The sequence below is a fragment of the Capsella rubella genome, unplaced genomic scaffold, assembly GCF_000375325.1.
Source record: "Capsella rubella cultivar Monte Gargano unplaced genomic scaffold, Caprub1_0 scaffold_8, whole genome shotgun sequence".
Classification (NCBI taxonomy): Eukaryota; Viridiplantae; Streptophyta; class Magnoliopsida; order Brassicales; family Brassicaceae; genus Capsella; species Capsella rubella.
In genome coordinates this window covers 6,948,476-6,968,069 of record NW_006238916.1, presented here as the reverse complement: position 1 = coordinate 6,968,069, position 19,594 = coordinate 6,948,476, and the positions used below count along the sequence as shown (strand labels likewise).

General features: G+C 36.2%; 5 protein-coding genes across 5 annotated transcripts; all 5 read right to left on the bottom strand.

Moving 5' to 3' along the window:
• Position 1: 1 nt before the first annotated feature.
• On the bottom strand, positions 2 to 1,588 carry LOC17877074 (transcription factor bHLH36). Its single transcript, XM_006281073.2, has 3 exons — positions 1,270 to 1,588; positions 630 to 989; positions 2 to 216 (listed from the first exon to the last, which is right to left on the bottom strand). Exons 1-3 carry the CDS (start codon positions 1,444 to 1,446, stop codon positions 157 to 159), a joined length of 597 nt encoding a protein of 198 aa, XP_006281135.1. The 5' UTR covers positions 1,447 to 1,588; the 3' UTR covers positions 2 to 156.
• Positions 1,589 to 2,595: 1,007 nt separating this feature from the next.
• LOC17876925 (receptor-like serine/threonine-protein kinase At4g25390) lies at positions 2,596 to 4,789 on the bottom strand. Its single transcript, XM_006279528.2, has one exon. It carries the CDS (start codon positions 4,760 to 4,762, stop codon positions 2,765 to 2,767), a length of 1,998 nt encoding a protein of 665 aa, XP_006279590.1. The 5' UTR covers positions 4,763 to 4,789; the 3' UTR covers positions 2,596 to 2,764.
• A 2,224-nt stretch (positions 4,790 to 7,013) lies between these two features.
• LOC17877049 (probable protein phosphatase 2C 75) lies at positions 7,014 to 9,312 on the bottom strand. The gene is made up of 4 exons (XM_006281769.2): positions 8,830 to 9,312; positions 8,389 to 8,733; positions 8,172 to 8,277; positions 7,014 to 7,568 (listed from the first exon to the last, which is right to left on the bottom strand). The coding sequence occupies exons 1-4, from the start codon at positions 9,310 to 9,312 to the stop codon at positions 7,237 to 7,239; spliced, it is 1,266 nt and encodes a 421-aa protein (XP_006281831.1). The 3' UTR covers positions 7,014 to 7,236.
• Positions 9,313 to 13,617: 4,305 nt separating this feature from the next.
• On the bottom strand, positions 13,618 to 16,309 carry LOC17876190 (subtilisin-like protease SBT1.3). Its single transcript, XM_006279979.2, has one exon. The coding sequence runs from the start codon at positions 16,084 to 16,086 to the stop codon at positions 13,747 to 13,749; it is 2,340 nt and encodes a 779-aa protein (XP_006280041.1). The 5' UTR covers positions 16,087 to 16,309; the 3' UTR covers positions 13,618 to 13,746.
• An 802-nt stretch (positions 16,310 to 17,111) lies between these two features.
• On the bottom strand, positions 17,112 to 19,385 carry LOC17876312. Its single transcript, XM_006280409.2, has 3 exons — positions 18,355 to 19,385; positions 18,058 to 18,206; positions 17,112 to 17,519 (listed from the first exon to the last, which is right to left on the bottom strand). Exons 1-3 carry the CDS (start codon positions 19,285 to 19,287, stop codon positions 17,270 to 17,272), a joined length of 1,332 nt encoding a protein of 443 aa, XP_006280471.1. The 5' UTR covers positions 19,288 to 19,385; the 3' UTR covers positions 17,112 to 17,269.
• Positions 19,386 to 19,594: the final 209 nt, after the last annotated feature.

Below are 19,594 nucleotides of genomic sequence, written 5' to 3'. Positions count from 1 at the left end.
CTTATGAAAATAAATTTTCAATCAATAATCAACTAGAAATACTTAAAATACATACATAAGATTAAGATGCGTTAACACGTACACCACAACCATTCACAACAACACTATACATGTCGTTTGTTTGACAAGTTAGAAAAAACTCACAACCATTAATTACTACATTCTGACTAATCTGTTTTCAAGTGCTACTAAGTCGATCAAAGCCATATCGTTGACCTGCCAAACAAAAGATATTTTCAGTATATATTTACTCTCAAACCTACCAAACTTGTTAATTATGTACAGAATCGAATATATATATACGATCATTTAAAAGATAAGGCGAAGACAAAACCAAACAACATAAAGATTTGATCATTCTATTATAATTAGATATTCCGTGCCAATATTTGGTATGGAAATACCTTGAAATTAACACTCTAACCTCTAGAGATAATATGGTATTCAAATTTCATTATACATACCCTTAGGTGATATATATATCTTTAAATGCATGAGGGTTATATAGTAGCTAGTAATCATTTCTTATTTTCAAATATTTGGTGGATTCAACTTTCGATATGTACTGTTTGATATTTTCACGATTACTATAATGCTTTAGAAGAAATTAATGAAAAGTATAGGTTTACCTCGGCCTGTATGGTGTAGATCAGCCTATCATCAACAATAGAAGAGATGGAGTTTAGAAGACAGAGACCATTTTCACTAAGCACTTGAAGAACACTTGAAAACCGCGGTTGGCCACTGCAGCGGCGACTACTAAACACGATTTCTACACCCACTAAACACTGACGAACCACCACATGATTCTTCCTACTTATCATCTCCATCCCCTCTTTAGAATCATCATTACTACTACAGCCCAAGAAGTTTCCTCTCGACAGTAACATAAGCTCATCTCTCCTCAAACTCAGCTCCTTGGTCTTCCTCTGTAGATACTTTATGTAGTTCACCGCCTCGTTGACTTGATCTGACGTCGAACGTTTACCCTAGAAAGTGTATAAAAGATCCCACCAAGATAACAAAATTAACAAACCAAGAAGAGTCGTATATTATATAGACAGATCTAATTAGGAATCTTTTCAAGAGAAACACTAGAGTTAAGTAAGTAATGTACAACACAAAGTCAAAACACTTGCTATGATCTCCTTTTAACAAGCTAGAACACACATCAAAGGACAAAGATTAAGTAGATCTAAAGTTGTCTTAAAGAATCGAAATCAAGATTAGGGTTTTCTTTAAAGGAGAGTTTGGGGATAGTGATGAGACCTTGATGAAGTGAAGAGGGAGAAGAGAACGAAGAGAAGCATAAAGGGTAGCCATTTCTTGTCTCCTTAGTCTCTCAGTTTCTCTATGCATCATCTTCTCCATGTTGTTGTTGTTATGATCTGTACTACATGTCAGCTTCGGACACCTTCTTCTTCTCTTCTCCCGACAATCGTCCATCTAAAAAGCTGTTGTCTGGTCTTGTTAAAATAAAGTATATAAATTCCTTTAGAAGATTCTGCTTATCTTGATGAGACAGCGAGATCTGATCCTCTGCGGATTTTGTGATCTGGGGTTTGATCTTATTAGTCCTCTCTTTTACAAGAACAGCTCAGGGCTTTGTTGTAAAGCTGAATAAAAATTATTGCAGTGTCTTGAGCGCAACATAATTATTAAATAAATTAAAAAACATTTTTCTTGGTAATACGTATTATTTAATTGAGAAGAAGATACGTTGGTTAGACGTATCAGATATAGAGTTTTTTTAATATTCACATTCGTTAGGGTACGCACGCGGTGATGACACTCTCTTCTTCTTCAACATATATTTATATATCACTGATCAGCTCTTCTTCAATAAAAAATATAATCAAATATGATATATGTTCTTCTATATTAAGATTCCATATATTTAACTATTGATACAACACTATTATATACTTGTTACATTTTTTTCATTACAAAATATTCAATTAGTTATGTAGTTTTATTTTTAAAATTACAGCCGATATTCGAATTATATAAATCAATTTCTTCGTTTATATTAGCTTTCACTCTCCTATCATTTTCATATATTCGTTTTTGAAGTTATAGATCCCAAAGCTAAAACTAAACGAGCAAGATATTGTTGTCATGCAGCCTTAAAAACGTTATGTGTAAAAGTTTCCCATAATAGTATAGTAGTTAAGGACTCTAGAAGTGTTTGTGTTGAGATATTATCAAATTGTTCACTAAAAGTTTGATAATTTTTTTGTGTAAAAATTTCACTATTCATTTTTTTCATCTCTATTTCTCTTTGTTATAACTATAATGTAATCAGTCCAAATGTAAGTTCTGTTGAACTTTGGAGTCAATAGAAATTATAATACTCTTTAACAAAGCCCAATAAACCAAATTTATATTGACATTCCAGTTAGGGCTAGCCCAATTAACAAGACTGTATAAAGCCACTAAAATTTTCTGTTAGGCCCAATCACAAGGATCATGTATTTTTTTAGATTTGCAAGGTTAATCACCGAAATATCAGATTAATCTCAAGATGCCTGCACTGCATTTGCATATGGCTTAGTACAATTATACAAATTCCGCATAAATCTATGAGAGAGATCATAGACTACATAAATTAGTTATAATTAGATTTCCCAAGCTAAAAACAGCGTTTGTGCGAACTAATCAAGTTGCTCGAAAACTAAACATCACTAGTATCAAAGACAGTGTTGTAGGACAAGTGCTCTAAACCATCCAGCAAACACATCTACCACATGAAAAAAACACTTCTCTATCTATTCTGCTTCCTTCGTGTCTTGAACGGGATTCGAGACTGCGGTGATGGTGAGAACTCTGTTGGCAACTCAGGCGGGCTCATCGCTCCTGTAAGCATCTCTAAAACCTCTTTCATGGAAGGTCGTGAAACCGGGGATCTTTGCAGACACTGCAGAGCCACCTTAATGCACAGAATCGCTTGTTCTTGGTCTAAAGACTGCAACTTTATGTCTACTAGATCACCAAGTCTCCCTCTTCTCGCCAGCTTCCTCGCCCACGACATGAGATTCGCACGCTGCATGATCTCAGACGCTGGTCCAGTTACTTCCAGCGGACGCCGCCCTGAAACCAGGACTAACAGCAAAACTCCGTAGCTATACACATCACATTTTTCAGACACATCATCTACGTTATTACCGCAACACTCAGGGGCAACGTAGCACATAGTTCCTCTCATGCTCGGCGTGCTACTGACTCCACAGCTCTTAACTGAATCTTGACTGTTTCTGCGCCGCGCTCTCCATTGTTCACCACTAAGCCCATCTAACCACCAGTCTATGCTACTTCCTATGCTACTACTACTACCTCTTCTTTTCTTCCTATACAACTCTTCATCCCCATGCCGCCTTTGATCCACACTTCCACTCATATCATCACTATAAAACTCAGATTCCAAAGTTTTCTTCTTCTTCTTCTTCTTCATTTTCTTAGCTAGTTCTTTCCGATACTCGTCCTTCCACCACTCTCTCACCATCCGCTTCTTCTTCTTCTTCTCCTTCTCCTTCTCTTCATCCAACGAAAGCCACCATTCTAATCTCTTGCTACTCTTCTTCTTCTCAATCTTTTTAGCTGCTTCCGCCCTCTCAGCAATCCAATCACTACTCGGTCTCTCTTTCTTCACCTCAGAACCAATCCATTGCATCACATAATCCTTCCCTTTCCCTCTTCCAACATTCCCTTCTTGCTTCCACCACCAATCTTTACTCTTCCCCACATTACCAACCTCCAAGCCAACAACTTTCTCCACCATCTCCGGCGAAACAGAAACAGCCGTCTCAGGCGAAGTCATAGGTACATGTCCTGTCTCAGGAGATGAAAGCGGAACCTTATAAACACTAACCGGAGACTGATCAGTAAATCCAAAGTTAGATTCATCATAGCCAGTATTATTAGTAACCACACTCTCAACTTCCTCAACTACAGATCCACAGTCCTCTACTTCTAACTTAACATCATCACTCTCAGATGCAACTACAACTTCAACTTGTTCTGATTTCAACCTAGCTAAACCAAAATCAGAGATCTTAGCAGAGAAGAAACGATCCAACAACACATTACTAGGTTTTAAATCACCATGAATCACAGCAGGACACAAACCATGTAAATGTTCAAGCCCTTTAGCTATATCAACCGCAACAAGAAACCTTTGTTTCCATACCATAAGTTCAGGTGATCTACGATGAAGAAGAGCATCTTGGAGATTCCCATTGTCCATAAGCTCGTAGACAAGAATCAAACGGCGTCGTCTTCGATCTTTGGAGAAGCCAATAACGGAAACTACATGAGGTGAATCAATCTTACCGGAGAAGAAAAGCTCGTTCTGAAACTCTCTTTCTCCTTGGAGTGAACCTGAGTCCATCACTTTAACGGCTACATTACCACCGGAGGACGGAGACAGAGTTCCACGGAAAACAGAGCCGAACCCGCCTTGACCTAGCCGATTCTCCGGTGAGAAAAAGTCGGTGGCTTTACGGAGAGACGAGTAAGAGAACTCTTGTAACGGAGGTTTCTGCGGCGGAGAAGAGGAAGAGGTCACGGCGGCGGGAGATCGGCGTTTTTTACGGTTGAATTTGCAGAAACAGAGGGAGAGGGTTACGAAGAAAGAGAAACCAACGACTGTAAGTGGAGAGATGATGATGATGCGTGTGGTGGTGCTTCTTTCATGGTGAGGTGTAACGGAGGAAGAGAACGGTGAATTTACCGGTGCCGGCGACGGGAGTGTTCGCGACGGCATTAGAAAATAAATTAAAAATGTTTTTTTTTTTTTTTTTGGTGAATACAAAACTTTGAAGAAGATGAGCTGTTGTTACTAAAAATTGTGATTTGTGGTCACACACAGTAGTTAATGACTTTTTCAACACATTTAATGATATTTTTATTACATCACGCAAAGACTATAATTAAAGTTTGACAGTTGACACTCTGTAGCAAAAGTATATATTATATTCTACTGTATTTTTTGTATCAACAGTAATTTAGTATGTTATTATCACTTAGTATGTTCTGTAATCGGAGGAAGTATAATAATCACTTATGTTTATGTTATGTAGGTCAGTGGATGACGTATAATAATTCAGAAAATCTAATCTTAATTCAGAAAAATTATATTGTTGAGGAACAAAAATATCGCTATTAATTAGCTTCTTTTTTTTAATACTACAATTTTTTTTTTCTAAAATACTACAAACATAAAAATTGATTTAAAAGGTGTAATTTTCATTTGTTTTAGGTTTAAATTAACGATTTTAAATTTAGGATGTAATTTTTAAGGGTAGGGTTTAATATTTAGGATTTAGGATTTAGTTTTAAATGTTAAATTAGTTTTAGTTTTGTGATATTTTTGGAAAAAAAAATATTTTCATAGTAATGTTGAAAAATAAAACTAATAGTGTTTTTGGGAAAAAAATTATATGATAATTGCCCTATTTTTAATGTGGATACAAAATTTGGTGGAATGTAGTGAGTCATATACACTACAAATATGGTTTTGGAGATAATTTAGATTGCATGGACTTTGTTCAAATTTTTTGACGTGATTAGTGAAATTTTTAGAGTTTTTCTTTTCGTATACTCTAGATCCATTATACGTAATACGTATTTAGCATAAAATGTAAGTAAATGTAGCTCGGAAGACTGATTTATGGATTACTGATTATGTATGTATGTGTAGATTTCCAAGCTTTTAGTGTGATTTGACGTGAAGCCTTACTACATGATTATTGACATATAGAATTGGAATCCTTGAGTAATGGTTTTGTTAATCACCTTTGATATATACCTACAAGTTAAATAACTCTATAGAATGTCTTTGGATGACTTGTTTAATAAGAATTATGGTCACTTGGAAGTTGAAATGTTTATAGTATTCTTTTGTGAAACAGAAAATATCAAAATACAATTTTTTTAAAAAATAACAAAATTTAGAGAGTATTTACTACTTTTTTCTTTTAATCTAGAATCACTTGTTAAGAGGTATGTACTAAAAGTCCATAGCAGCTGAGATATATAAATCTACTCAGAAATAATATTTAGACTTTGATCTTAGATTTTACACCTTTAGCATGAATGTGAGTTAGTTTAACCATATTATGTTAGGTAGCTAATTAAAACCACATAAGTGATTAGTTAGATTTCTTCTCTTTTTGACAAATCTATCACTTTAGTTGTTAATTTCAGAATCGACTTATTCAAGAAAATCACTTACTAAATTCAGCATCCTAGACCATTTATAATAATACAAAATTAGAGGGTAAAGCAAAAATCCCCAAATCTTCAACATCATCAACAATTTGGGACAAAAAGACTGATTTGGTAGTTCAAAATTTATCATCTCCTTTACTCCTGTTTTTAAGTAAATTATTAAACAAAAATACAAAAAAAGAAGAAGATTCTTGATTCTCACTTCTTTTAGTGGACCAATCTTGGAAACTAAACAAGACGTAGGGAGAAGCTAAAAGGCCCACAAATACAATTATGATTCAAAGAAAAGTGAGACACAAACACTGAGACAAACGATTGATAATGACCGAAGAAAAAAGAAAAAAGAACAAAAAGAGATTTGGGAATTGTTCATAGGAACATTCTTCATCTCTTTATGCTTTTTAACTTCAAAGACAGTTCTTGATTCTTGAACTGCGTTTTAGGACCCCAAAACTCCGGTGATACTCGTTTTAAGTTCGTTTGAATTGTTTCATTGAACTAAGAGTGTTACTTTTTTTTTTTCCTTTCAAAATTGTTCTCCATCTCTTTCTTTTGTATATGTATTTATTCTTTGTAAAAGCTTAAAGACAATTTGGTCCAAAAGCCTATACATTGTTGGTTGGACCAAGTACTACATCTTTAGTTTATATGTTTAATACATACGTTACATACTTAAAAATGTGGTCGCATAAACACATCAACACACACAATTAGAGAACAAATATTTAGTGTAACTCTCATTTTATTACTCAAACTACCAAATCAACCTTGTAGCCCATCCTGTCCAAAATAACCAAATAAACTTTTCGAGCCCATGTCCGAACTCCTCATTTTTCTTTTCACATTGGCCGTTGTTAATGTATTGGCAAGTATAACCCCAATCATAACAAAAACAAAGAGACAAAGCGCTAAACCCTAAAGCTAATCAAGGCTCATCGCTATATCCACATCTTATTCTCTCTCGGCTTTAACGTTTTAATCACAACCACCACCTAAAAACCCGTTTTGTCAAGAACTATTCTTGAGATCAATGACAATCACACTTATATTGTCACTGCTTTGTCGACCCAAAGCCAACCGCGTAAGCAACGTTGCAGCTAATACACTCCTTGAAGGATTCTCTTCTCCACCACTATCGTCATCTTGAGCCATTCTGTTCAAGTCTAGGCTCGAGGAAGCTTCTTCGCGGAGACAGAACCTAGCTATTTCACATGCTAGCTGACTTGAAAGCACATCCCAAAGCCCGTCGCTTGCTAATATTAAGCATTCATCTCCAGTTTCCCTTCTCATGAATGTCACTTCTGGTTCCCATGCTACCATTGGTTTTAGATACCTATCCCCTGCACCAAGGAATGTATGTTACACAACACAATATTTATAGTTACACTTGACCCAACTATTAGAATATCCCACACCCATAGTGAGATAGATCCTTGGGTAATATATATGTGATGTGTGGGATATTCTAATGCCAACTTGTTTTTTCGTCTAATTAATAAACTGAAATAACTTCAAATCTGGTTAAATGACCAAGCACTGAAAAAAAAATTCACAGAACAAACTCAACTTATTTTGAAATTAAGAAGAAGATGGTTTGTTTGAATGGCCACTCATTCTATATTTTAGTAAAATGATTCAAAAATTTCTGTTTTATTGAATACAACAAATAACAAGTATAAATTTGTACACATAATCTTATCTTTAAAATAGAACTTTACATATACTGAAGATATTTTTTTTTTGTTTTTGGAATATTAACTAAAATGAAATGAAAATTTATCAGCATATAGACTATATAGAACTTTGATAAAAAAAAAATAGACTATATAGTACCTTCGGTTTCATATTATTTACTATTTTTTGAAGCCTTTGTAGGCTCTATATATATCAAGACTCTCAAGACACTCAATTACCAAAATCAAAGAATGGAGAAATATATATACCTATGGCCCTTGACGTGGCTAGAATTCCTTCAACTCTAGCTCCATCCACTACTAAAACTCGACCACCAGCTGCTTCGATCCTCGCACGCTCGTCTGGTCTATCCGGCTGCATAAAAACTCGACAACTTCAGCCACAGAGACTCTAATATCCTCAACCCTCTTATATGAGCTAAAACAGAGTAGTAGTAGTACTAACTCTACAAATCAAGAAAACCACCTTGTGATCGTTGCTCAGAGGAATAGCCATCCCATTTCGACACAACACCGCACGTGAGTCACCAGTATTGGCTACAACGATATGATCTTGCGTTAGAACGGCCGCAACAGCTGTAGAACCCGAAATCGCAGCTTCCCTAGGATCGCAGTTACACAAAGGTACACTAGTCCCACACACACATGTCCTCGTTGCCATCTCATCCATCCTCTTGAAACTCCTATTCATCACTCGTCGCCATAACTTCTCCAAGACGTTATCTTCGCTACCTGCTTCCTCCTCTTCGAGCCTTTGCTCTAGTTCCTCCTTAACTAACGTGTGCATCGTCGTGCTGCACAATGTTGACACCTGTCCACACACATCACATCAGCCTCTTTCATATTAAATAACCAAAACACCCCTGGTACATAACATATAATACTCGGATCTCTCGTTTTGGCTTACCTGAGAACCGCCATGGCCATCGTAGACACCGAAGAAATGAACCGGTCTATTCTGGTTAATTTCCGGTTTACACAAACTCGGTTTAACAGTAACCGAATCTTCCATCTTACGAGATCTTCCCATAACCGAAACAAATCCGTACAACGGCTCATCCTCTGTTTCTTCTCCCTTCCACGTCACCGGCGTTTCCAATTTATGGTGGGAAGAAGGAGTCGGAGACGTGAAGAAACCTCCGATATCCGTCGGAAGACCACCGATCTCCGACCTCCGAGCTTGTTTCTTCAACGGAACGTCAAAACTTGAGTAAACTTCCATGTCAGGCCGATCACGATTCCTAGTCGTCGATGACGAAGACGAACTAGGATCGCCGAAAACCGCCGCTTGCCGCCGCATCTCGATCCTCCTCCTCCGACGTTCACGGCATTTAGTCGGGGAAACGTCGTCGCCACGTCCGGTTGAGATAGTTCTGTAGATTTCAGTCATGTTTTCAACATTCGTCTCGGTGGATCAAGTGAGCACCGCTTTATATACATAGGGACGAGGGAAAGAGAGGAACTCCACTTTGAACATAAGCAGCTTACGAGGAAGACAGAACACGTGTCGGGGCTTCGATGTGTTCGCGTGTTAGGCTCAGGTGTTAAGTTGTTGTCCACGTGGAGACGCCTTCGGTTTTATGTTAAAACGCATCCGGTTTTGAGATCTTTTTTTTCTTTTCTTTCTCGTTGGTTTTAAAGATTGCTCGATCTTTAGGCTCTTTAGCTTCTTTCTCGTTCTCCTTCCTTTACTTGAAACCATGAGCCGGAAGCTAATATATCACTTTACTACAAAATAGTTTGATTCGTTTACAAAGTGTCTGTACTGATGAACAATTAACAAAGTATAATCGTAGGACAAAAAAAAAAAAATTGTGTGTGATAGTTAAATACGTTTATAAGATACTAAATAGTTTGATTCGGTTTTATATTTTAGGATTTAGAGGTTAAGGTTTGAAAATAATAATATGTATGTAAATTTATTACTACCTCTTACGTAGTTTAGTCGTATAACTTACGGCCACATGTTCATACTATCATTCAATGCTAATTTTTAGATCACTTAAATTAGATTAATTGACTTCTGTAATCAACTAATTATATGTTAATCAACTAAATAAACCAAAATATCAGTTTGCAGTTACCAATTAGATAGCGAACATCACATCTAAATTTCTTTTTATTATTTTCTTTGTTTCACAAAAAATATCATTACTCTATTTTACAAAAAATGTCATTTTACATAAAAAAAAATTTGTTACATAAAAAGTGTCATTTACATTTTCGTTGTATTTTTTACGTAAAATTTCCAAATTAATCTATAATTAACTAAATCACTAACCATTTATGTAATAGAAACATATATATATATATATATATTTTAATACTTTCTGAATTTGTGTGAAATGTGTCAAAAAAATATTTTTTATGAAACAAAGGAGTACTATCTAAAAATTTAATATAAAAACAAATGACTATGCATGTAACCAAATTTAAAACGAACTATATAACTTATGAAACCCATTATCTTGAAAATATGTTCAACTAAATCAAACTCTGGAATAACAGTTTCTGATCGATCGTTTCAAATCTCAAGATTTTTTTGTATAGTAGACTTGAACAGTATACTTAAACCAAATCATGGGATAAACCAAAAAGTTGGAGATATCGCCGGAGAGAAAAGGTTGACGAATCGTCAATCGTCACAAGTAACTCTTTTTTTCGGTGCAACAGATGTCACATAGCGATCATCTACAACTTCTCGATTCCTCAGGTTTAGCGACTTGTAGCAGTTAAACACGTAGCATAGTTTATGCCAGTTTAGTCCATCAGTGCCATATTCCTTTTATTCTTTATTTTGGTTTCCTACAAAGGAAGAAAAACGGCGAGATTTATTTATTTTTTTGCTAACAGATTTGATTTGTTCTTTTTTTTTTTTTTAAATCTAATACTTATACAATATAGAAGAATCATGTGATGGTTTTTCATATTTCTCAATAGTTAAGAAAACAGTGTGATCAATGTTTACAACTTCTTTGAGGTCTTTCAAAGCGGGTGAAGTTGAAATATAAGGATCAATCCTCATAGTAATTGCTTAATACGAGTAGAATAAAAATGGTCGTCTTTAAATGAATGATTAAAAATACATATGATAATTAGTCAAAAATATTGTTCAAATAAGAAAACTAATATTGAGATATGTGTAAGTTTTTAAAATTTTTTTGTTTTGGTGAATGTTAATTTAATTATTATCAACAGAGGTTGTTAATTTTACCAAAAAAAAATTGTTGAAACAAAAAGTTTCATGGGAGCTATGAGCTTATCACACATTTGTAGAATCATTTTGATATACATAAAAATAAGAACAGAACGATGAGTTTTGAACTATGTGAGGATTTCCATATATATATATATTGGCAACAATCTACTTAACTTTGATTAGCTTCGGCAGTGTAATGATATGAGGCGTGAACAAAATGCTCTCTATCAATGAAAGTGGCAAAAGCTGGTGTAAAGATGAATGTGGTTGAAGGTGCTTACGTCCATCGCTCTCTTTTCAAATGTATAAATAGTAACTAGATTGAACACATAGTCAAATGACATTGATGTTTAAATTATTAATTCAATTTTTGTGAATTGTTTACAAAAACAAATTATTTAAATTTTGTGTGTATGGTTTTTTTTTTATCGAGATTTGACTGCTGTGAATAGATGAATATGCCTAAGGAAGGGACTTCGAAAATCCTAAAAAAAATCCAATTTCTAAATCTCCTGCAAAAAATGAAAAGAAAATAATGTGTTGAAGCATGGGAAATACCTATGAATTGTTTTTACAAGACTCTATGACACTCAAGTCAGTATATTTTATGGAAAAATTTAATCGAAATTAAATTAACTATAAAAAAAAAATAAGTTTTGAGGCAAGTGTAAAGAATTTTTTTTCATGACATAACTCAACGAATTTTTAGGACTGTATGTAAAAAGTAAGAAAATTGGTTTCTTTGATGAGATTGGTTTCTTTGATAAGAAAAGTATTTTTAGCAAGCAAAAAAAAAAAGCTTAAATTTGATGAGATCGACTCGAATTAGATTGAAGGAGGAAGTTGTTTTTATAAACAAATATATATATATATATATATATAGATATTATATAGATTTATTTTTATTTTTATTTTTCTCAAACTAATATATATCAGATAGAACAGAGAATTTTGACGACCAGGTAAATATAGAGAACTCAAGTGATGTCATGAACCTTAGTTGTATTGCTTTTGTAGCAGAATTCCCAAATATGAGGACTGTAGATTTTAAGTTATTTATATGATGCTTTTACGTATTTTGATTTTCTAATGACTGCGAGTTAATTATTGTTTTATGTACAACATAGATATGTTTTCATGTGTCATTACTTTTATAATTAACATCTTTAAATTAAGACATTATAAACGAAATTAGAAAATACATATGATTAAAGATTATAAATAAATTTGAATAACAAAAAATGTTCCATTCGAACCAAATCAAATCATTGTCAACAAAATGTTCGTATTTTTTTCATGCTTACTCATTTGAGATAAACAGTCGACAATTTCAAAATACACGTGGTCGTATGGGAGTTTTCTAAGCTGCAAGGCCATGCACCGTCCAGGCCCTAAATGGGAACCAAGGGGCAAGTCAAGAGATCACACATCCTTATTTCCAATGACTTGCCGCTTTTGCATCACACATCTCTTTGTTTCTGTTTTGGATTTTCCAAAAATAGAAGCTACTCGAAGCTCCCTTTTACTTTGTTCTCATCTTCCACTATATATCAACTTATACTACACAACATTTGTTTTATATTTTTCTAATGTAGAATTTTGTTACTAGGGATTGAGATCTGTGTCAAAGCATATCGATCTAGCTGGGTCTTGTTAAACCATATCGTTTCAAACCATATATAATAGTTTCGAAGTATTATCTACTCGTTTTTGGCATGTTCTCTTAAACTATATAGCTTGGGTTCATGGACTGTAACCGACTTTTCTTATTCCTTATAAGACTCCGTATCTTGAAAGGACAACTTAAAAGGGAACATGTACGGCAATACAATAAACTAAAGGTTGTTTAGTTACGAAGTATCAGTTTTATTCTAGGCTAAGTTTTAGTACACAAGGTCTAGATATTTTAATAAGTAGTCTCATTCTTCACGACAATATTTCCCATATTTAAAAATACTACTTTGTAATTAAAATAGAAATATTTAGGCGAGGGAATTAAATTGATGGAGCTAAATAAAATAAAGAATGAACCATATATGTATGTATAAGCTCTATTTGGAAAATTCTTAACTAATACAAACGCATAGTGTTCTCAACATAATCCGGAACAGCCCAGATTACACAATCGGTACGCCTTTGTTACGTTCCTTGGGATAAATGCCTTCGAGGTCAACATACCTCTTCCTATGTCGCTTCGGATGATAATATAAGACACGTAACACATCTTGAGTACGGTACTTACACTTAACAAAAACGATCTCACTATAGCACGAGTAACACCAATGCTATTCCAATAGTAAGAACCGTCCATCGTCGATAATATCTTACCAAACACAATCTTGGACCAACCTTGTGTCTCATCCATAACCCAAATCTCCACACCCTTCTCGCAACACACGAATCCTAACTTCCCTTTGTAGTTTATTAAATAAGAAAGATAACTTAGGCTTTTTCTTAAGTGTTCCCATTGTGACAAAAGAAGCGTATGGTTGTGAATTATAATGACAAAGAACAATTCTATTCAGGTTTTAAAGCATTGATCTAGAGAAGAGCTCTCATTACATTAGGAAATTTTATTCGTGGAACTAATGGAAACATTAAAATTATTCAAACAGTGGTTGTTGTCTACAGAGGAGGCAACCACGTGATTATAACCGGACTACGAACTTTATGTGTCGTGCTCTTCCACACAAGACCACCAAACTCAGGCCTATTCATCCGCATTCTTGTCCTGAAAGTAACCGTGTAGGATAGCTTCTGGTGTTTCGAAGTGAAGTTGAGTGTTTTAGGCTGGACAGTGACGGATGCGCCTTTGAAAGGCGAGACAAAAACCTTGTAGCTTGAAATATGAGGACCAACGTTGATCACAGTTCTTCTAAGTGTCATGGATTTAACACGTGTGTTCTCCGGGAACAAAGCTGAGATCGCCGGGTAGTTCAAGTTTCCAGGATTCTTGGCAAGAGTGTGTTTGCAGGTTCTGTTTGAATGTTTTGTGAACACCTTAAGCTGTGAAGGACTTAAATCTTGAGTGCAGAGGAATTCAAAGTAATCTTGAGGTCCAATGTCGTAGACCAAACCAGGATCCATAGCTTTTAATGGATCTATATGTCCTGCACCGTGATCATAAGGCGATGAAGGAGCTGCTCCTGATGCATCCGAAAGAGGTTTTAGTGTGTTGTCGTGAACATAAGCAGTTGTCATGAGAGCTGATTTGACTGCTGCAGGGCTCCAATCTGGATGCCTTGATCTTATCAAAGCAGCCACACCACTCACATGAGGACATGACATTGAAGTTCCAGACAGTATATTGAACTTAACCCTCCTTGGATCAGATGATAAACTCGATGGCGCCAAGTCACCAGTCCAAGCTGCAAGGATGTTAACTCCTGGAGCCACCAAGTCCGGTTTCAAAATCTCTAGTGACAAGAAATTTGGTCCTCTTGATGAGAATGCTGCTACAACTGGTGAAGGTTTGATTCCAATTCTTGTTCCAAGAATCTCTAGTGTCGCCGTAGCTTTTTTACTAGTCATCGCGTACTGTTTGATCAGTTTACCTTCTTTCTCTCCAACAGCAACTGCTGGAAGCAAATGAGAATCTGCAACAAGCTCTTCACCATTTGTTGCAGTGTTGGTCAAAATCATCCCAATTCCACCTGCTTTTTTAACAACTTGACCCTTTTGCACGCGTGGAGTAACACCACGGTCGCATATCACGATCTTTCCTACTACATGGCTCCGATCAAGAGCACCGTCTAAACAGAACGAAGTAGGATCAGGACTACTAGCGTTCCTTCCTAAGTAAACAAGAGGATACTGTTTGTTCTTAGACAAAACTGCTCTGCCTTTGTAAAGGGACACTCCTTTGAATGTTCTCATAGTTCCTAGCTTCACTGTTGCTGGAAAATCTCTGTCCATGGTACTTGCACCAACTGTTGTGATCCATGGAGAAACATTAGTAAGGCTAAGAGGATCAGGACCTCCATTACCAGCTGAACACGAAACGAAAACTCCCATCTCCATTGCTCCAAACGTTGCTATAGACAAACTGTCTCTGGAATAAGTTGAGATCCCACCACCTAATGATATAGAGAGGACGTGGACTCCATCAGCAACAGCTTGATCAACAGCTGACAGAATGTCTGAGCTGAAACATCCTCCTACCCAACAGACTTTGTAAGCAGCCACTCTTGCCTTTGGAGCCATCCCTCGAGCCGTACCATAAGCGAATCCAAAAAGATTAGCTCCTTTAACAGGTGAGCCAGCTACAGTAGCTGCAGTGTGTGTCCCATGACCATCTTTATCTCTTGGTGATTTGTATTCAAGCTCTTCCTCGATCTTCCCCGTTGCAGCCTCATAGCCTTTGTAGAAAACTCTAGCACCAACGATCTTTCTATTGCAACTACGTTTCAAGAACCTTTTTCCTGTTTCACAAGCTCCTCTCCAATTAGAAGGAACAGGGGACATACCCGTGTCGTTGAAGCTCTCACTCTCAGGCCAAATCCCAGTGTCTAAAACACCAACTATCACATCATGGTCGGTGACTCTCTCAGCCCAAACTCTCTCACTCTCTTGTCTTTCTAACCCGAGAAATGTTGGACTTCTTGTCGTGTGAAGCTCGTATCTTGTCTCAGGAATCACAGCTACAACACCATCTTCTTCTTCGAGCCTCTCTGCTTCTTCTTCAGTAAGCTGAGCAGCTAAACCGTGAAAGGCAGTCTGGTAAGTGTAGAGTATCCGGTCGTCACCTTGTTCTCCTTGTTGAGATTTGTGTTGTGTTACAGAGTTTATCTTGGAAGAGTACCATTGTAAGTGATTAGTGTAAGGTGAAGGCATGGCTGATCTATCCATGTGGACAACATAAGTCTTCTTCTGAGAGATTTGAACAGTTTCTGCTTGAACAAAGATGAGATTGATGGACAAGATAATGAAAAGAAAGCATTTTTGAAGAGGGTTTTTGTTAGCCATTGTTGGAGTGGAGACTAGTAAGAGATTCTTCTCTCTATCTCTCTGGAGAAGATAAAAGAGATACAGAGAAGAGTGTTGTTGTTGTTACTTGGATGGAGAAGGTAATAAAGGTGAAGGCAGAGGTGGTTTCCATACATGTTCTGTGTGCACAATTACTAACAAGTGGTTGGTATTGGCAGAGAAGAGTAATTAATGACCTCATGCTTCCTTCTCCTACTTCTATGCAAATATTAGTACCGTTAGGTTTGAGAATTTATGACTCAGTATCGAATTCAATTATTTTATGCTTCTTTGTTTTGAGTATTTTGAGGTTAGTGTTAGCATTGCTCTGATGTATAAACTATGAAGGCATGAAAGATTAATATAAGTTGAGTCTTTGGAGTCTAGGAGCATGTTCTTTGATTTATCACTTTCTCTATTCTCATTTTACGTAGAAAACAAAATAAGTCACATCAAGCTTTTCTCATTTGCTTTGGAATTTTGTGAGGTGAGAATATATAAGCAAGTATTGTTATTTAAAAGTTTGAGACATGAGTCTGTAGGATTCTCTTTGGTAGACTGAATCATTCGTACCTCCTTAAATGAGTCTTTTAACGCTTCAATACAATGCGGTGGATCCGTGTTGCCGTATCTTAAATGGTATTAAAAGCTAAACTTACACAAATGTTGAGTATAATGCTATCTTCTTTGGTCATAAGTTCAATTGAAAATAAGGTTTTGTGACATACAATAATTTTGTGTAAAATAGAGTTTCTATCTCTTTCAATGGAATTGAATTTACTGAGAATAGCAGTGGTCAGCTCAACGGTCTATTACAACATTTAAAGCTCATGAGCAAAATGGACCACTTTTTTTCACTCTCAAGCTATTATCCCAAAAGAAGCAAAGAAACTTTTGATATTTCTGAAATGACTTGTATCAATAGATCAATTATGATTCATTGAATCAATAGATGTATTCAATTCAGTGTTTATGAATTATTCGATTGGATGTTCTTTTCCTATTCCCACCATTTGCATTATCAATGTCTAAAATGTTCATCTATATTCCAACTATATGTCTCAGTCATAATCACTTTATTGCATCAACGAGAACATACTAACATAACATGTAACATGTATAAAAAGAAAAGCTGGAGAGTAAATAACGTACAGATGCAAGCTGAGAGATGAGTGGAGAAAGGCTATAGAAAGCCTTCAATGCCTTGGCGACCTGATTGGACTTCTCTATAGATCATTAGTGCTTCTTCCATCACATGGGCTTGAGCCAAAAGCTTTGATCTCGTTTTCCCCGAGGGATGTGTTGATAGATAGTCTCCTAGTGTGTCTCCACCGAGCTTACCCAGCTTCTCATAAACTGAGGGAGCTACTCGTGGATCATATCCCGCAGATGCAAGCAACAACAAACCAATGTAATCCGCTTCCATCTCCATCCTATAATGTAACACACAAAAAAAGAATCTGAATGCATCAGAACTTGTTTTCCTCCCTCACACCCATACGCATCTTTCATTTTCTGCTACATTTCTCCTCCCATTACCCTAACTACAATAACAGCTACTTAAAACATTAGCTATTGGAGCAGAATGGTTCACTAGATGATTAGTTTGTTTAAAATACATCCAATCTTACCAATTGTTGCTCCTGATATATTTCGAAAAAGAATGTGAAAAACTAATTCTCAAACTGTCCTTATTCGCTTCTTCTCCTACCATGCCTAACTACACCAGCACCTTCTAACGTTAACCAAGTGATTAGTTTCTTACAATATATTGAAGTTCCGAACTGTTGTTCCTGATCATTTGCAAAAGAATGTGAAAATTTGAACCAAAAACTTCCCAAAAAGCTATTTTTCCTCAATATAGACCTCATGAGCTATTTGAGAACTAAAGAGCTATTGCAGTAAAAAACAAAGGATTGACAGTAAAAGAGAGTAGATAATGTTTGATGGGAAGAAAGGAAGAGGAAATACTTTCTGGAGAAAGGAAGCCTCAAGAAAAGGGCAGACATCGTGTTCACAAGATCGGGCATGACAAACTGATAGAGCACCAATTGAAGGATTGCAAACCACAAATTCTTCGTTATTCCCTCAGCTATATGTCGGGCCACCGCATGACCAACCTAATCCCATAAACAGAACAAATCAGAAGAAGAAAAAAAACCATGCTTTCGTTCCACTAGCAACTCACCTAATCATTTTCAGATCAACAAGCAGCCTAACAGAAAACAAAGCACATCTACAAAATGAAAACAATCGAAGGTTTCATACCTCATGCCCAATCACAGTGGCAACTTCAGCATCTGACTTGAAGTGATTAAGCAGGCCAGTGAACACCACAATCTTCCCACCAGGCATGCAAAACGCGTTAACATCAGGCTGATTAACCACAAGAACCTCCCAATTAAGCCCTTCAAGATGAGAAGTGGCAGCATGAGCATGTAAATCTTTCTTCCTGCTTTGTTGAATCCATTTATCATCAAGAACCTGATCTTCTTTAGACCATTTCATATCAGTCATTGTATCTTCACCACTCATAGCCATTGCAGTCTCCTTCGTTCCCTTATCACTACCACCCAAAGTAGTCTCCGTAGAAGCATACCCTAAATCAGTCCACACACGCTCATTACTCAAACCTCTCTGCAACGCATCAATGATCTCTTTAGATATCAATCTAACCCTAATACTCTCGGGATGAATAGCAGGAAGAATCTTTCCCTTGTACTGCTTTTTAATCTCCTCAAACTGATTTTCCCCTAGTAATTTCTCCATAGATTTCGACAATAGAATGAAATGTGTTCTCTTTGTGTAAGGAACCGTTTCTAAATTCCCAAAATACAAAGTGACCAGAGCAGCAGAACCAACCAGCGTCACCGTCAACACTGCTCTAGGGTTTTGAAACCATCGTCTTGGTCCTCGTGGCTTGAAATGACGAACTTGGTATCGATCAACGTAGTAATGTCTCTTGGGCACACTCAGAAACGGGTTATACGCGATTCTATTCGAGTTTTGCCCAAGAGATGTGTATGATCTTAACCCCAGTTCTCTCGAAGGAATTGAAGAGAACCCAGAAAAATTAGTTGTGGGATTAGAAGACCCAGCTGGATTGATTCTCGAAGGGACATGAGATCGAGGTAGACTCTTCGGATTTATGTTACGTCGCAAGGTATCGAACGCAAGTTTTGATCTTCGGTACCATGACATTGCAGCTGTGAACGGAGCTTGAAGAAGCAATTCGGTGAAGAAATTTGCGGATCAAAGCTAAAACTTTACAATGTGAGAGGAAATTTTTTTGGCGAACGTTCGAGAAAGAAGAAGAAGGAGAAAGAAAGGGGGGTTTTTATTCGGTTGTATCCGGTATAAGTTGCTTAATAACCGGAAAAATAAATAAACCGAGATAAAACCTGGTTTCGAGTGAATGAAATTTAATACTACTGTAGTAAATTTGTTGGTGGACAAAGCTATGAACTTAACTACATTTGTTACAAAATTGACTAGATGAAAAAGATAG

Excerpts from the sequence above, each read along its gene's own strand:
- LOC17877074 (XM_006281073.2), bottom strand. The coding sequence starts at position 1,446 with ATGGACGATTGTCGGGAGAAGAGAAGAAGAAGGTGTCCGAAGCTGACA. Across the intron at positions 990-1,269 it reads TCCCTCTTCACTTCATCAAG|GGTAAACGTTCGACGTCAGA; the intron begins GTCTCATCACTA and ends TACACTTTCTAG. Across the intron at positions 217-629 it reads TCTACACCATACAGGCCGAG|GTCAACGATATGGCTTTGAT; the intron begins GTAAACCTATAC and ends TTTGTTTGGCAG.
- LOC17876925 (XM_006279528.2), bottom strand. The coding sequence starts at position 4,762 with ATGCCGTCGCGAACACTCCCGTCGCCGGCACCGGTAAATTCACCGTTC.
- LOC17877049 (XM_006281769.2), bottom strand. The coding sequence starts at position 9,312 with ATGACTGAAATCTACAGAACTATCTCAACCGGACGTGGCGACGACGTT. Across the intron at positions 8,734-8,829 it reads ATGGCCATGGCGGTTCTCAG|GTGTCAACATTGTGCAGCAC; the intron begins GTAAGCCAAAAC and ends GTGTGTGGACAG. Across the intron at positions 8,278-8,388 it reads CTCTGAGCAACGATCACAAG|CCGGATAGACCAGACGAGCG; the intron begins GTGGTTTTCTTG and ends GTTTTTATGCAG.
- LOC17876190 (XM_006279979.2), bottom strand. The coding sequence starts at position 16,086 with ATGGCTAACAAAAACCCTCTTCAAAAATGCTTTCTTTTCATTATCTTG.
- LOC17876312 (XM_006280409.2), bottom strand. The coding sequence starts at position 19,287 with ATGTCATGGTACCGAAGATCAAAACTTGCGTTCGATACCTTGCGACGT. Across the intron at positions 18,207-18,354 it reads CCACTGTGATTGGGCATGAG|GTTGGTCATGCGGTGGCCCG; the intron begins GTATGAAACCTT and ends TTATGGGATTAG. Across the intron at positions 17,520-18,057 it reads AGGCTTCCTTTCTCCAGAAA|GATGGAGATGGAAGCGGATT; the intron begins GTATTTCCTCTT and ends GTTACATTATAG.